Raw genomic sequence first — 15,186 nt, 5'->3', positions numbered from 1 at the left:
CTCAACTGTGGTCTACATTAGCTACATGAAGGATTTCTGGCAGGTTGACCCCTCATAAGAATTGAGAAAAATGCATTTGGAAAATGGCTGGCTTGACTTATCTGAAGGGGAAAGAGACTAACTTTTAGGACTTAATCCTGAGCATAATCCCTGAAACAACCAAACAATGAGACAGGGAGTGGTGAGAAGGAACAGGAGTTCAAATACAAAGCAAAGATGTAGAAAGCAAACACTCAGCCATAAAGGACTCAAAGTATGAGGAACAAACAAGGCAAATTTTCTAGTACAGGAGGCCAAGTAGGATGTTGTTGCCATTATTGAAACCTGGTGGGATATATAATTCATGATTGGAATGTACAGCTGAACTGTGCAGAATCTTAGCTAGGGTTTCTCCCAACCCCCCGCGAACCCCCAGCAGCCCACAGTGGTATGACACTGATAAGCAAAAAGTTCAACTATTTTGTCTGTTTGGTTAGGTGGCCTAGTATACACCTATGGAAATGTCATTCTTTTCTCCTTTTATATTAACCCATGTGCATTTAAGACCACTTTCATCTATGGCTTTATACTTTTCTGTAATGGTATAATGATTTCTTATAATGCAATTTTACCTCTTTTGTTTGCCCATTTCTTTTGAACAAATATACAGCTGTATGCTCTTCATGCTTTGGCTTTCATGCTGAGCTATTCATAGTCTCTTGATACTGTGTTCAGGTTTTTAAAAGTCATTCATCCTCACATGAAAGAGGAGAACAGAATAATAATCTGGGCTTCATTTTTTAGTAAGTCACATTTTTTATTTTTGCTCCTGTGGGACAACATACCTTTTTGGAGTTATTGTCTGGGTGACCAATTACTGATTCCACTCCTTTGAAAAGCAAATCTCCTATCATTAAAACTAGCCTTTTTTTTTAGAAAAGTATAGAAGAATAGAATTCTTTATTGGTCAAGTGTGACTGGACACACAAGGAGTTTGTCTTGGTGCAAATGCTCTCAGTGTACATAAAAGAAAAGATACATTTGTCAAGAGTCAAGAATCATAAGGTACGACACTCCTGGCTGGCCCCATCCATTTTTACCCTCCCTCCAGCTTTCTCTGAGCCTGACCCGCAGGGTGGGTGTGCAAGGTTACCAAACTATACGATGGAAACAAAATCTCTTTTGTTGTAATATGAGGATCAAAGAATGTGTGGTGAAACAATCATGAAGAAATAAAGGATTATTTACTATTCGTTTTTATTTGTACATATATAATTGCTTGTCCTTTTAGGATAATTGTTTCTCCACCTACAAAACAGTTTCTAAGTTACTATATTTCAAGACACATCAAAATACAAAATTATAAACTTAATTTACAAAGATAACAATAAATACAACATGCATTCCTACTCTGGGATTGTTAAAAACAACAGCATTGTGAGATAAATGTTGTGAATAAATGAAATACAAGTGAATTGAAGCTATAAAAGTAGTAGTAAGAGATTAAGATATATTCAAATGAACAAAATTAACTCAAACTCAAACAGGGATAGACATCAGAGAGATTTTGATCTTTTCTACGTGATAACAAAAATATGAAATATATTTTTAAAAAACACAGTTGATTTTGCTGCTGTGTTTACCTAAAAAGGCAAATTAGTTCCATTTCCCCCCCAAATGAGTTTATTTGAAATGAGATAGCCTTCACAAATTTGTAAATTCAATAATAAAAGTGATAACTTTTTCCCTCTGTCTTTTGTAAGGTGCTTTCAACTGAAGGACATCGCCCTTTGAATAAATAGAGTTGTGTGTATCTCTAGACAAGTATTCACTCATTTCTTTTCCTATGTGTGGCAGGGATTTAATTTGTCCTCTTCTGGAAGGCAATTATTCTGAGCCTGGGATTTGATCTTTCCGCCATCTTAATGTGAGCTGCAGCAGGTCTGTCACTTGGGATATACCATCTCAGATTGATAAGGGCAATCTGAAATATTTTCATTCCTGGGAGGGGCTGAAACAAGAGGAAACTTGAGGGAACTGGTTTGAAAGGCTTATCTAATTCCCCTGATACTAGATTAACTTACAAAACTGGACTGCTTTTGGAAGATGGGGTTGCCATGTACAACAGGGGTCTCCTCCCGGGCCGTGGACTGGCACTGGGCCGTGGCATGCCAGAAACCGGGCCACGCAAACAATCGAAGTGCCATCTGCGGGATTCAGGCAGCACGTGAAACCACGCCGCCTCCTGTCCGCGAATAAACCTCTCTCCACAGAACTGGTCACTGAGACCCAAAAGGTTGAGGGCCACTGATGTACAAGATTCTAGTTCTGTTTTCTTTTGCCCACCTTTGTTTAATCATTGGGATTTGAGAGAGAAGATAAGAGGTCTGTGAGAATATGGATCTCTAGCAATGTCCAGTTCAGGGCTAAATTTGAGAGATACGTCTGACTAGGAAACCAAGTCTCCCAATGTCATTAGTTTTACTTCAAAACATCCAATAGAAACAGTCTTTTTAAAATTGATTTTTACTAGGGTGTGCTCTCACTCCCCAGCGGAGGAAGCAAGAAATATGAAGGTTCTGTCGACCTCAACTTACTCTGGAAATGCAGTGCACCAAAATAATAACCTCTTTTCAGGAATCAGCAATCTTTGGAAGCAGTGGTCCCTACTGCATTGTGAAATCCAAACTAAAAACAAATCATTTAAAAATGTGTGCTTTAAAAAAATAATATATACTGAAAGAAGTTAAAAATACTCCAAATGGAATATGTTCATCTAAGAAAGAGCACCTTACAAAAGAGAAATGTATCTTGGGCATCGTATGGATGGTGAACAAGGAAAAAAATATAACCCCAAATTTCTCAACAATAAAACGGCAATTGGAACTTTATCTTCTCTAGCTTGTCAGTTGTACTCATCTTGGTCTTTAATGGTGTTCACCATTTCTCCTTGCCAGCATAATAGAACAAAATCTTTTCAGAATAACAGAGTTGGAAGGGTCCTTGGAGGTCTTCTAGTCTAACCCCTGCTCAAGCAGGAAACCCTATGCTATTTTCCTCCCTAGCAGATTTTCTCTACAAAAAAGAAAAGTTGGGAAAAGAGGACTAGAAGAACTTTCACTTCTAAAAGAAAAAAGAAAAAAAGGTGATGATACAAAAAGCCCCACTCCTTTAATAGGATACTTTAAAACATTTTTGGAATATTACTCAAGTTTCTCACCAGCAAGGGGAAATCTGTGACTGGGGAAAGTCCATTATTCAGACTGCTGTGGAATTAAACATTCCTCTAACATGGAACCAAAAACTGAGATGGGGTAGTTTTCATTCTGCTGTCATGCTGGATAAGGCAGAAGTAAACCAATTCTAGAATTTCAACCAGATAGACTTGGAGATGGGTGTACAAATGCAACGGGGACCATGCTTTTTGAGGAATAGATGGTGACTTCCAATCCTTTATAAGCAATCCTCGACTTACAACCACAATTGGGGAGCAGAATCTCTATTACTAAGCCAGGCAGTTGTTAAGCGACACATGCACTTTCCCTCACAGTTGTTAAGTGAATCAGTACAGCTGTTAAGTTAACAACATTAAGCCAATCTGGCTTCCCCCATTGGTTTTGCTTGTTAAAACCCCAGCTGGGAAAATTGCAAATGTCAATCAAATGCCTTGGAACATTGCAGGACTGAAATTTGATCATGTGACCATGGGGGAATCTGCAATGGTCGTAAGTAGAAGGATCAGTCGTAAGTCATTTTTTCCTGTGCTGTTGTAACTTCAAACAGTTGCTAAATAAATGATTGTAAGTTCAGTACTACTGATTACCCTTATCTCAGAAACTTCTTGCCTCAAATAGCCTGGAGGACTGAGTGTAAAAACGGATAGGGAAAAAAACCCATTGAATTTCCCTTTTTCCTATCCCTATAGCCTTAAACAATTCCATCTTTATCGCTCCTGCACAGTTTCATCAATCAAGTGTTCTCAGATCAAAACTGGCCTCAATGGAGGCCAGTCAAAAACCATACAAAGGAAATAGGAACATGAGAATTGAGCTCAAAGTTAATGATAGACTTGTCTGTTTTACATTTGCTCAGACTGCCAGCATGGTATTAACAACGTTTGAGGACCTTGCAAATATAAAATACCAACTTCAAATTTAATTGGAACGATCTGGAAAGACGGGACTTTTTTTGTGTTATAAACTAGTGAATTTTTTAGTAGTAACCTAAGTCATAGATGATCACCTTAGATACATGGTTGTCAGGTGCATAGCTTCAAAATTTATTTTATAAGCAACTTTATAAATACTAAAATATAATTGTCTATGTTCAGATAAATGTGACAGCCATAGATTTGCTTTTCTTCTGCGACTTCCATCAAAGGAGATTCAAATTTTTCAGAATGACTATCCTAGAAAGGAGAAAGTATCAAAATGGAGATTCATAAGTATTATATTTGTGGAGCAGTTCTGTACTTCATTTTAAACAAATAAATTTCACCATGAGTAGAAGGAAATCAAGTAATTCTTCCTAACTGGAAGGTGGAAATCTACTTAAGTTGCCATAGACATTCCTACTCAACCAGAATCTTTCTCATTAAGGACAGAATATCAATGAAATAATAAGTTATTAGGGCCCCAACAACATAAATTTTTGGTAAATAAAAAATGAAGTTGCTGCCTTCATAAATCTGAGAAATCTGAACATTATTGTGCAATGTGGAATTTCCAAAATTGAAAACTCATTTTAAGATGCAATGAAGAACTTAGCAACTCAAAACATAAATACTTCCAAGTAAGTTGCAGGGAGTTTTATTCCCAGATTATGTCACTTAAATTGTTGAGTGAAAAGCGGGAAGAGTAGTCCCAAAGATGTTTCTTTCAAAGGGCAACTGGACTATCTTGTTTTGCTTGAAGACATTTCGCTTCTCATCTAAGAAGTTTCTTCAGTTCTGACTGAGTGGTGGAGAATGGAAGGATTTATATTCCTTGCAACATGTGGTCATTAGCCCTCATTCTGACAGTTGTTGAAGCCACTTGGAGATTTATCTATGCCCTCAAGGTCACCTGAATCCTGTAGTTTGCAATTTTGTTTCTGGAAATCCGTTCATACTCTTGCACAATTTGAAGGGTATTCATCTCAAAGAGCATAGCTAAATATCTACAGAGATTCTTAGTTGTCCAGATCATGGTGTCTCAAAGGTGTTTTCTTTCAAAAGATAACCGGACTTTCTTCAAGCAAAACAAGAAAACCCAGTTGCCTTTTGAAAGGAAACACCTTTAGGGCACCTGGACAACTGAGAATCTCAATAGACATTGGGAAGAGTAGTGTTCATATCTCAGCTCAACCTTGAAGGTCATTGATTGGATAGGTCAGCTGGATCAACTACTGTACATCAGCCCTGAATATCAATGAGGGGATAGATGTTGCAATCAGGATTGGCCTAACATCTTACAGGACAATATTTGGGCTATCTGTGGGCTATAATAATCTTCCATTAGCAGAGTTCACACATGAACTAGCTTCTAATAACCAGGAACTAAAACTTCTAAAGATATCCATCAAAAGGAAGTGTACCCCCAAACCACAGAAGACAATCTAAAACGTATAACTCATGAATCTGAGGGCTGCATTACATCTTCTTAGAAGGCATTCAAAAGAATTTGTGTGATATCACTGGGAAACGTGGAAAATCTGCTTTTTCTCCTGCATAAGCTATCAAAATAGCAGCTAGTCATTTAATGATCCTGTGTCTGGCGAGCTCTCTTTTATGTACAGTAAATTAATGTGATGAATGTTCTGTTGTTTTAAATGCACACGTTTGCTTTTGGGGAGCAGGAAAGAAAGGAGATACTACATTCTTACTTCTTATGACTGCATGCCTGGAATAATAAGGTTGAGAAAGGAAGCAGCTTTGATTCTGTGATGCTGGGTTGAAGCCTCCCACAGGAAAATTTCTTTTCAAGCTCCAAATCCTTTCCAGAGCCACTGTCCATAACATACAGAAGAGCATTATTATAACTGTATTGTATTGCACAATTGAGACCTGGGATTTAATTGAAGCAATCATTAAGTGGAACATCACAATTTTATGGTCTTACTTCAACCTTTTTTTTTTTTTTTTTTTGGCTCTACGGAGCCATAAACTAATGGATTGCTTTGAAGCTTATTGGAACACTGTAGGCAAAAAGGAAAGCTAAAAGGCCCCGTTTAGGATCTATAACAGGGCTGTCAAACTGGATTTCTTTGAGGGCTGGATCAGCATTGTAACTCTCCTCTGTGGGCCGGTGGTGGTGGCGGCGGCGGGATGGATGCTTCCTGCAGCACTCTGCCAACCAAAATGGGGTGCAGGGGGTCTGCGCACAGCCCTCCTGTGCCTCGTTTTCACCCTCCATGGCCTCCTACAGCACTGTGCTGGCCGAAAATGGGCCACGTGGCCCATTTTGGGCCCTGGTTTTGGCCCGGTTTTCCACCATTTTCAGCTGACAGAGTTCTGCAGGAGGCCATGGAGAGTGAGGAGCGGGGGGGCGCACATACCCCATTTTAGTCACCAGAGGCACCACAGGCTGCTCCCTTGATATTTCCAGATCAGCCCCGTGGGCCGGATTTAAGCACCCCCTTGAATATGACACCCCTAATCTATAACGTTTCATCTGCTCAGGACCAGGAAGTGATACATGGAAGCCTACATGTAGTCCTTGATTTATGACCTCAATTAGGAATGGAAATCCATTTGTAAATTGTCGTGGTAGTAAGCTGAGGTTCCCACATGACCAGAAATGATTTTTATGAACTTTTTTTGCAGTGGTTGTTGAGCAAATGTGATAGTGATTAAGCGAACATGGGGGTTATATTAAATGCAAATTCATTCATTCAAATAGCTTTTTGCTAGAAACTGGCAAAAAAGTCACAAATGGCAGTCACATGACCACAGAACATCATGACTGGTTGCCAAGCGCCCAGCATATGACCATGGTGGAGGGGTGCACGGCCATTTATGAAATGTTTTATGTGCCTTGAATGCACCGTGACTTGCTTTGGATTGATTATTACTACACAGACCAGCACCAACCCCAAGAGAACAGATTACACAAACACTATAACAAATTTACTTTCCATGTGATTTAATATATATTCCCTGAAGCACATTTATATTTAAAATTGAATTTTCTTCACATTCACAACATTTTCTCTTCTTAGAAGTGAGAACTTGCCCCATTAGTACTAGGTTTTCAGAAATGAATTAAAATTGAATTATTCTAAAGGGTTTTGAAGAGCTAACTAAATACCTGTGGTTTTGTTTGTGGCTGTTTTTTGCTGTTGCTATATAACAATAACAACAACAATAATTGGTCAATACCTAGAGTGCTGGCAGCAACCCGTATCAACCATCAGCGCCAGTCAATGATATTTGTGATACATTTTAAAATATTCAGTTGACTGAGTTTCATGTTTAATGAATAAAAGAAATAACAACAAAATAATAATAATAATAATATCTGTAACACCATCAAACATCCAGATTTGCCTATCCCAGGTCCTTGGTAAGGACTCGATAGGTAGACAAACCCAGTCTGAACATCTGGCTTATTATTATTATTATTATTATTATTATTATTATTATTAATATTATTATTATTCAATACGTAGGATGCTGCAAGCAACCTGTATCAACCATCAGCACCAATCGATATTTGTGATACATTTTTAAATGTTCAGTTGACTGAGTTTCATGTTTAATGAATAAAAGAGATAATAATAATAGTAACAAGAACAAACAACAACAACAGAGTTGGAAGGGACCTTGGAGGTCTTCCAGTCCAACCCCTGCTCAGGCAGTCAACACTGGGCCCATTTCAAACAAAGTTTTTCCTTAAAAACTTCCAACTTTGGAGCACCCATAACTTTTGGAGGCCTGATCGATTGCTCTAATTTTACTTTTGTATCAATGTTTGGAATACAAGCATCGTACTCCAAAGTACAAAAGTATGAAGATATTAAATCTTCCCACTGTAAACACTTCAGAATGTGAATCCCCACCCCCTTATCTTGTTTTGCAAAGCTTACCTTCTGAAGGGTGCCTGATTCTGCACTCATCTCTCTGGAAATACAGTTCTTCCTCAAGGACTTCCCTAACTCTCCTTGGTGGTTCAACATAAGCAAACTTCTTCCCTGTTTGAGGAAAGACCATTTCAATGGATGAGCTGAGGAAATTGCAAATGATATAACTTGTTACATCAAAATAAAATATTTAATCAAACCACATTCTGATAGTTTATAAACATTCTAAAGATCTTATGGTGACAAGGCATAATATTTAGGAACAGTGACCTGAATAGTAAACATGTTTATTTCTTCTTGGAGGAATTTATAAAAGCCATGTTTGGGCATTAAGAACAAGAAATGGGGGCAGGGGGGGAGAGGACTTAAGCAAAGCTTCTATTGGTATGGCAGAGCAATTATTATCAGACTTAATCTGTGGAAGAGAGGTTTCTGAGACTGGCAAAGAAGCAGAAATATCTCAATATATTGTTAACTATCAATGATTAATTAATTTACTCAATTATAACTTCAAAAAAGGCAACTATGATCTTATAGACAACGATCTCTCATCCCTTGATTGGCAATTTCTATTCTCTGGATGCAGTACTGTTGAAGACTATTACAACATATTTTTACTTGAAGTCAGAAGAGTCATCAAACTATATAAACCAATAACAACTCCCAAAACAAAAACAAAAAACAGATTACCCATAACAATAAGGAAACTTTAATCCCAAAAGAGATCACTCTGATGGAAAAACAAATCTGGTCACGTTGCCAACTTCAAAAGCCGATACAAAAATTTATGCCACCAGATAAAAACTGAATGCACCAATTATCTGTCACATTAAATAAGAAGAAAATCTTCTACGCACCAATTCCACCCGCGCTTTCTAGAATTTTGTAAACAACAAACTAAAAGACTCAAGGTCCATCCCACCCCTGATAGGACCTAATGGAAAAGACTGCAATGACGACACCATTAAAGCCAACATCTTTAACACATTCTTTGGCTCAATATTTGTAAACAGCAATGGATCATGCCCAATATTTCCTAGCCGAACCACAGAAAACTGCAATGATCTAATACATATCAATTTTACAGAAAATGTTGAAAAAGCACTACACAATCTAAAACCATCTCTATCTATTGGACCGGACGGAATATGTGCCTACTTCTTTAAAAAGCTATCCACCGGCATAGCAGAACCTCTAAGCATAATCTTTGAAAAATCTTTCAGGACCAGCTCCTTGCCTAACCTATGGTCACAAGCCACAGTCATCCCCATCTTCAAAAAGGGAGACCGCAGCCTAGTTGAAAATTACAGACCAATCTCCTTATGCTGCGTCATGTAAAGTCATGGAATCAATTATTAACCAATCCATTATCCTCCACTTAGAGACAAACAACCTATTCTCCAATAAACAATTTGGTTTCAGAAAAAAAAACTATCCTGTAATCTGCAACTCTTACACGCAAAAACATGGACTACACAACTCGATCAGGGCAAAGCAATAGACACAATCTACATAGACTTCTGTAAAGCCTTTGATTCACTGGTACACAACAAACTAGTCCTAAAACTAAAATCTTATGGTATCTCTGGACAACTGCATAACTGGATAGGAGCATTCCTGTCAAACGGACAACAAATGGTCAAAATTGGGAGCGTCCTATCAAATTCTGTACCTGTCAATAATGGTGTCCCCCAAGGCAATGTTCTGGGATCACCTCTCTTCATACTCTACATAAATGACCTCTGTGATCATATTAAGAGCAACCGCGTTCTTTTCGCTGATGATGTAAAGCTGTTCAATACCACAGACAATACTGCTACCCTTCAAAAAGATCTTGACTATGTATCAGAATGGTCAAACAAATGGCAACTTCAAATCTCAACAATTAAATGCTCTGTCCTACATATTGGCAGAAAATAAAATACAAGCTGAATAGTCAAGACCTTGTTGATGATCCAAGCTCTGTAAAGGACCTTGGAATACTCATCTCTAATGATCTAAGTGCTAGAGCCCACTGTAACTACATAGCCAAAAAGGCATTAAGAGTTGTTAACCTAATCCTACATAGCTTTTTCTCTGGTAAATATCACATTACTAACTAGAGCATACAAAACATTTGCTAGACCAATACTCGAATACAGCTCATCAGTCTGGAATCCACATTACATATCTGATATTAGCACAGCTGAGAAAGTCCAGAAATATTTCACAAGGAAAGTTCTCCACTCTTCTACTCGTTGCAGAATACCTTATGCCACCAGACTTGAAATTCTAGACCTAGAAAACCTTGAATTACGCTGTCTTCAGTCTGATCTAAGTATAGTATATAAAATCATACATTGCAATGTCCTACCTGTCAATGAATACTTCAGCTTCAACCATAACAACACAAGAGCAAACAATAGATACAAACTCAAAGTTAACCTCACCAAACTTGATTGCAGGAGATACGACTTCAGCAACAGAGTGGTCAATGTCTGGAATACTCTACCTGACTCTGTTGTTTCTTCCCCAAACCCCAAAAACTTTGACCTTAGACTGTCTACTATTGACCTCACCCCTTTCCTAAGAGGTCTGTAGGGGGCGTGCATAAGCGCACCAACATGCCTATTGTTCCTGTCCTATTGTTTCTTTTATTTTTCTTATATGTACCCATTTCATGTATTCATAACTATGTATATACTTATACCTATTATCTTGTAAGCGATTGACAAATCAAATCAAATAAATAAAATAAAATAAAATAAAAATAAATAAATCAACAGACAGTTGTTTCAAGTCTCTGTTAAAAAAAGAAAGATTAGCTTCCATCTTGCATTCTGGGAAAAACTGGTTCAAACAGCTCTCAGATACCTTTGATGAATTTACTAATAAATAATTGCTACAAATGCGGCTTATTCAATTTCTTAGATTCTGTGTATTAATCCCTTAATAACAATCCAAATAATCAGCCAATCAGAATAGAGCTGAAAGGGACCTTGGAGGTCATCTAGTCCAGCTCTCTGCTCAAGCAGGGGACCATATACAGTTTCAGACAAGTGGCTGTCTAGTCTCCTCTTAAAAGCCTCCAGTGATGAAGCACCCACAGCTTCTGAAGACCAGCTGTTCCACTGGTTAATTGTCCTCACTGTTCGGAGGTTTCTCCTCAATTCCTGCCTTCAGATGCTTTGGAAAATAAAATGACCCCCACAGTGGTGGAATTAAAAAAAAAAACGTTTACTACCTGCTCTGTGGGCGTGGCTCAGTGGGCATAGCTTGGTGGACATGGGAGGGGAAGGATACTATAAAATCTCCATTCCCATCCCACTCCTGGGGGAAGGTTACTGCAAAATCCCATTCCCTTCCCACCCCATTAACCTGCTTTCCGGCTCCATTCTCCTGTGCAGGGCAACAAAAGAAAACCCAGCCGATCAGCTGGGACTCAGGAGGCAGAGAATATATGGGGGTGGAGCCAGTCAAAATTTCCACTACCGGTTCTCCAGAACTGGTCAGAACCTGCTGAATACCACCTCTGTTTCAGATACTTTGGAAAATAAATTGACCCCTCTCTTCTTTGTGGCAGCCCCTTGTTGAGGTAATTCCCCATTAGGAGAATGAGCGCATACAGGGAGACGTATTTGAGAGAAGTGTTTGAATAATACACACACAGTACCAGATATACTCTACAGTAAATGTAGGTTTTTACTTCAAGAAAGGTTTAAGCAAAGTCCAAAATAAGCAGTCCAAAAGTCATTCACAGGTAAATCAGTCAGTTTTTCAATCCAGGGATAATTCAGTAACAAAGTCCAGTGTCAAAAAACAGTTCAGTAACAAACTTACATCAAATGCAGAAATATCAGCCAATTAGAAAAAATGGAGCAATGGCAATATATTTTCCAACAGAGATACTCACTCAGACACACTCTCTTCTGAGACTAAGACTAAAACAATCCAGGTTTCTGGCCCCATCTTATGGCCGTTTCAAAAACCACACCCAATTGCAGTTTTTGCAATCTCTTAAAGATAGTTTTAAAATGTTTATCCTGGTTTATATATTTCTAACCCAAATACCTGTTAGGTGATTCATATCCCTAACACCCCTCAAATACTGAAATCCTGCTATCATGTCACTCCTACTCCTTCATTTCTCTAGACCAGCCCATATCTAGTTCCTGCAACCGTTTTTCATGTTTTATTCTCCAGAACCTTAATCATCGTAGTTGCTCTTCTCTGCACATCCTAGCTAGGGAGACTCATCATGAATGATGCAGAACAGGATGGGATGCTGTTCAACTCCCAACCAAGTGTGGGATGATCTTTCTCCCTTTATAAAAGAGACAGAACAAATCGGATCTGTTCTCTTCAACCTCACCAGGCCAGAAACCAGGAGACTGGGAGTTCTAGTCCCACTTTAGGCATGAAAGCTGGCTTAGGGTGACGCTGTGGGCCAGTCCCTCTCTGTCATTCCAACTCACCTCACAGGGTTGTTGTTGTGGTGAAAACAGGAGAAAGGGATATTTTATTTTACGGTATGGCAACCACTTTTGATCACCATACTACAAAAAAAGATGTTGAGACAATTCAGAGAACAGAGAAGGCTCGGGGGCTAAAACACATGACGAACGGCTGCAGGATTTGGGTTTGGCTAGTCTCAAGAAAAAAAGAATTAGGGGTGACATGATAGCAGTATTCCAGTATTTGAGGGACTGCCACAAAGAAGAGAGGGGTCAATTTATTCTCCAAAGCACCAGAGAAGAGACTAGACAGTCACTTCTCTGAAATAGTGTAGGTTCTCCTGATTAAGCAGGGGGCTGGACTAGAAGGCCTCCAAGGTCCCTTTCAGCTCTCTTCCTCTTCCATCCCATCCTATCCCATCCCATCCCATGTTATTCTATTCTATTCCTATGCCTCCCACTTCCCCCACCAGGTGACTCTGGGCAGCATGTGTGTCTTCAACCACCTTGAGTTATTTATAAAAATAAGGTGTGATTCATGATATAACTCTCACCTAATCTAACATCACACATGGATCTTTGGTAACCTTGGCTGATCTCAAAAAGCTTGGAAGACTAGATCTTAATATTGGGAAATCTGAGGGCTATAGATTTGGTTGGGAAGTTTGGGGGGAAAAAACGCCGATCCAGGTGTAAGTGAATGGGCAGACTGCTTCTGTGCTGTTGCCAAGACAACAACAGGGGCATGCCCATGATGTCACCAGCAACCTCCTTTTAAAGAAGCAGGAGGGAATTCTCCAATCCTGGGCCACAGCCCTGCTTGGGTGCAAGGGTGCAACTGATCCATAGAGGGACAGGATGTGGGTTTCACGCCCCCCACACCGCAGGTTGCATCTATCCCTTAATTCTGCAAACCGATTTTTCTCCCCTCAACCGCCCTCCCAACAACAGGGGCTTTCCAGAGCCCATCATCCTCAGCCCACAGAGACAAGCCTTCCTCCAATTTGGTTTCCACCCAGCCAGGGTTACCTATTAACTTCCAATTTGCTGGAGCTGAAGCCTCACCTCCCCATGTCTCCCCACCCCCAATAAAACCCGGAGATCTTCTCCACTCCATTAACTTGCTGGTGCCAAAGCCCCCACCACCACCCCCCCAAAAAAATCCCCTTGATGAAAGCAGCGTGGAGAGACAATCTGTGACCATTATTCCCAAATGCTACTGAAGCCCCCAAACAAAAACAAAACAAAAACACAAGAGATCTTCTCCACTCCCTTAACTTCCAATTACTGGGGCTGAAGCACCTCCCCAAACAAACCAACCCTGGAAATCTTCCCCACTCACTCCATGGATAAAAAGCAGCCTGGAAGAGAAAGTCTCGGTCCTCCAGGCGGTGGCGAGGCTCTCCGGCTGCAACCTGAGCAACCGCCCCTCTGCTGCCCGGGCAGGGGCAAACCTTCCCCCCGGATCGCGCGCCAGCCCCCCCACTCCCACTCACAGGGTTGCCCCCCATCATTGCTCTCGCCGTAGATCCGGCTCCCGGAGTCCCCCGCCTTGCTCTCCGACGGTTCCCCGGTCGACGCTCGCATGTCTCGTCCTCGGCGGCTGCTCCTGCTTGCTCCTGCCAGCCGCGCCCAGGCGAGCGGCACGCGCAGGCTGGTTGCCATAGAAGCCCAAGGTGGCTGCTGCTGCGGCTACTGCTGAAGGGGGAGTGGCGGAGGAGGAGGAGGATGAAGAAGATGGTGGTTTTTGCCCGCAGACCCGGCAGAGCGGCGGCACAGGCTGGGCGCAGCTAAGAGGGGAGCGCGCCCTTGTCCCGGGTCAGAGGATAACTGAGTCCAGCCGCCTCGAGCGGGGGCGGTCACAGGTTGTCTTGGCAACGCCCGAAGCCCACCTGAGTGGCTGACCCGAGGTCTTCCCCAAGCAGGCGCTCTCTCTAATTCTTGGGGTTACCACCATCCTCTACCCAGCAGCTCCTAGCAGGCTAGGGTGGGCAAAAACCACACTGTCTGAAAGATTACAGATAGATTAGGATGGGTAGATAGATAAATTAGATAATTTAGGATAGACAGACAGACAGAGACAGATAGATAAATGATAAATAGATCAATAGAGATAGATAGATAGATAGATAGATAGATAGATAGATAGATAGATAGATAGATAGATAGATAGATAGATAGATACAGATAGATGATGGATGGATGAATAGATACAGAAAGATATAGATAGATAGATAGATAGATAGATAGATAGATAGATAGATAGATAGATAGATAGATGATATAGATGGAGATGATATAGATGATAGATACAGATAGATGATCGATATAAATAGATGATATAGATGGATGATAAATATATACAGATAGATGATAGTAGATAGATACAGATAGATATATAGATGGATAGACAGATGATAGATAGATGATAGATGGATAGATAGATATACAGATAGATATAGATATAAATAGATGATACAGATAGATGATATACAGATACAGATAGATATAGATGATAGATACAGATAGATGTAGATAGATAAATAGATATACAAATTGATTGATTGATTATAGGTAATAAGTATCCAGAATTAATTTCTTATACAGTCAACTGCCAAAGTTGATAATTTTCTGGGCACAATAGAATTAATGTAAATAAATACATAGTCCTATTCATTGTCTGGGATAAATTAATAATCCTTATCAATATAATAAT

The 15,186-nt window shown here is 39.9% G+C and overlaps 1 protein-coding gene across 3 annotated transcripts; it reads right to left on the bottom strand.

The window, feature by feature from the left end:
• C7H11orf97 (chromosome 7 C11orf97 homolog) lies at positions 1 to 14,242 on the bottom strand. Of its 3 annotated transcripts, none has more exons than XM_087937023.1 (4): positions 13,967 to 14,145; positions 8,044 to 8,148; positions 5,842 to 5,964; positions 1 to 150 (listed from the first exon to the last, which is right to left on the bottom strand). In XM_087937023.1, exons 1-4 carry the CDS (start codon positions 14,133 to 14,135, stop codon positions 125 to 127), a joined length of 423 nt encoding a protein of 140 aa, XP_087793149.1. In that variant the 5' UTR covers positions 14,136 to 14,145; the 3' UTR covers positions 1 to 124. The 3 variants fall into 3 exon arrangements, with proteins under 3 accessions (XP_087793149.1, XP_026562734.1, XP_087793151.1); XM_026706949.2 differs by lacking the exon at positions 1 to 150 and adding an exon at positions 1,218 to 4,387 and having other exon boundaries at positions 13,967 to 14,242; XM_087937025.1 differs by lacking the exon at positions 1 to 150 and adding an exon at positions 5,259 to 5,377.
• Between the last annotated feature and the right edge of the window lie 944 nt (positions 14,243 to 15,186).

This window comes from Pseudonaja textilis, chromosome 7, assembly GCF_049901715.1.
Source record: "Pseudonaja textilis isolate UNSWEBS1 chromosome 7, rPseTex1.2, whole genome shotgun sequence".
Classification (NCBI taxonomy): domain Eukaryota; kingdom Metazoa; phylum Chordata; class Lepidosauria; order Squamata; family Elapidae; genus Pseudonaja; species Pseudonaja textilis.
This window is presented reverse-complemented; position numbering and strand designations above follow the sequence as displayed.

Coding starts and splice junctions, on each gene's coding strand:
- C7H11orf97 (XM_087937023.1), bottom strand. CDS start 14,135: ATGGCAACCAGCCTGCGCGTGCCGCTCGCCTGGGCGCGGCTGGCAGGA. Junction 5,965..8,043: donor AATCAGGCACCCTTCAGAAG/GTAAGCTTTGCA, acceptor TGTTATGGACAG/TGGCTCTGGAAAGGATTTGG. Junction 151..5,841: donor CAGGCATGCAGTCATAAGAA/GTAAGAATGTAG, acceptor TGGTTGTTTCAG/GGATTATGCTCAGGATTAAG.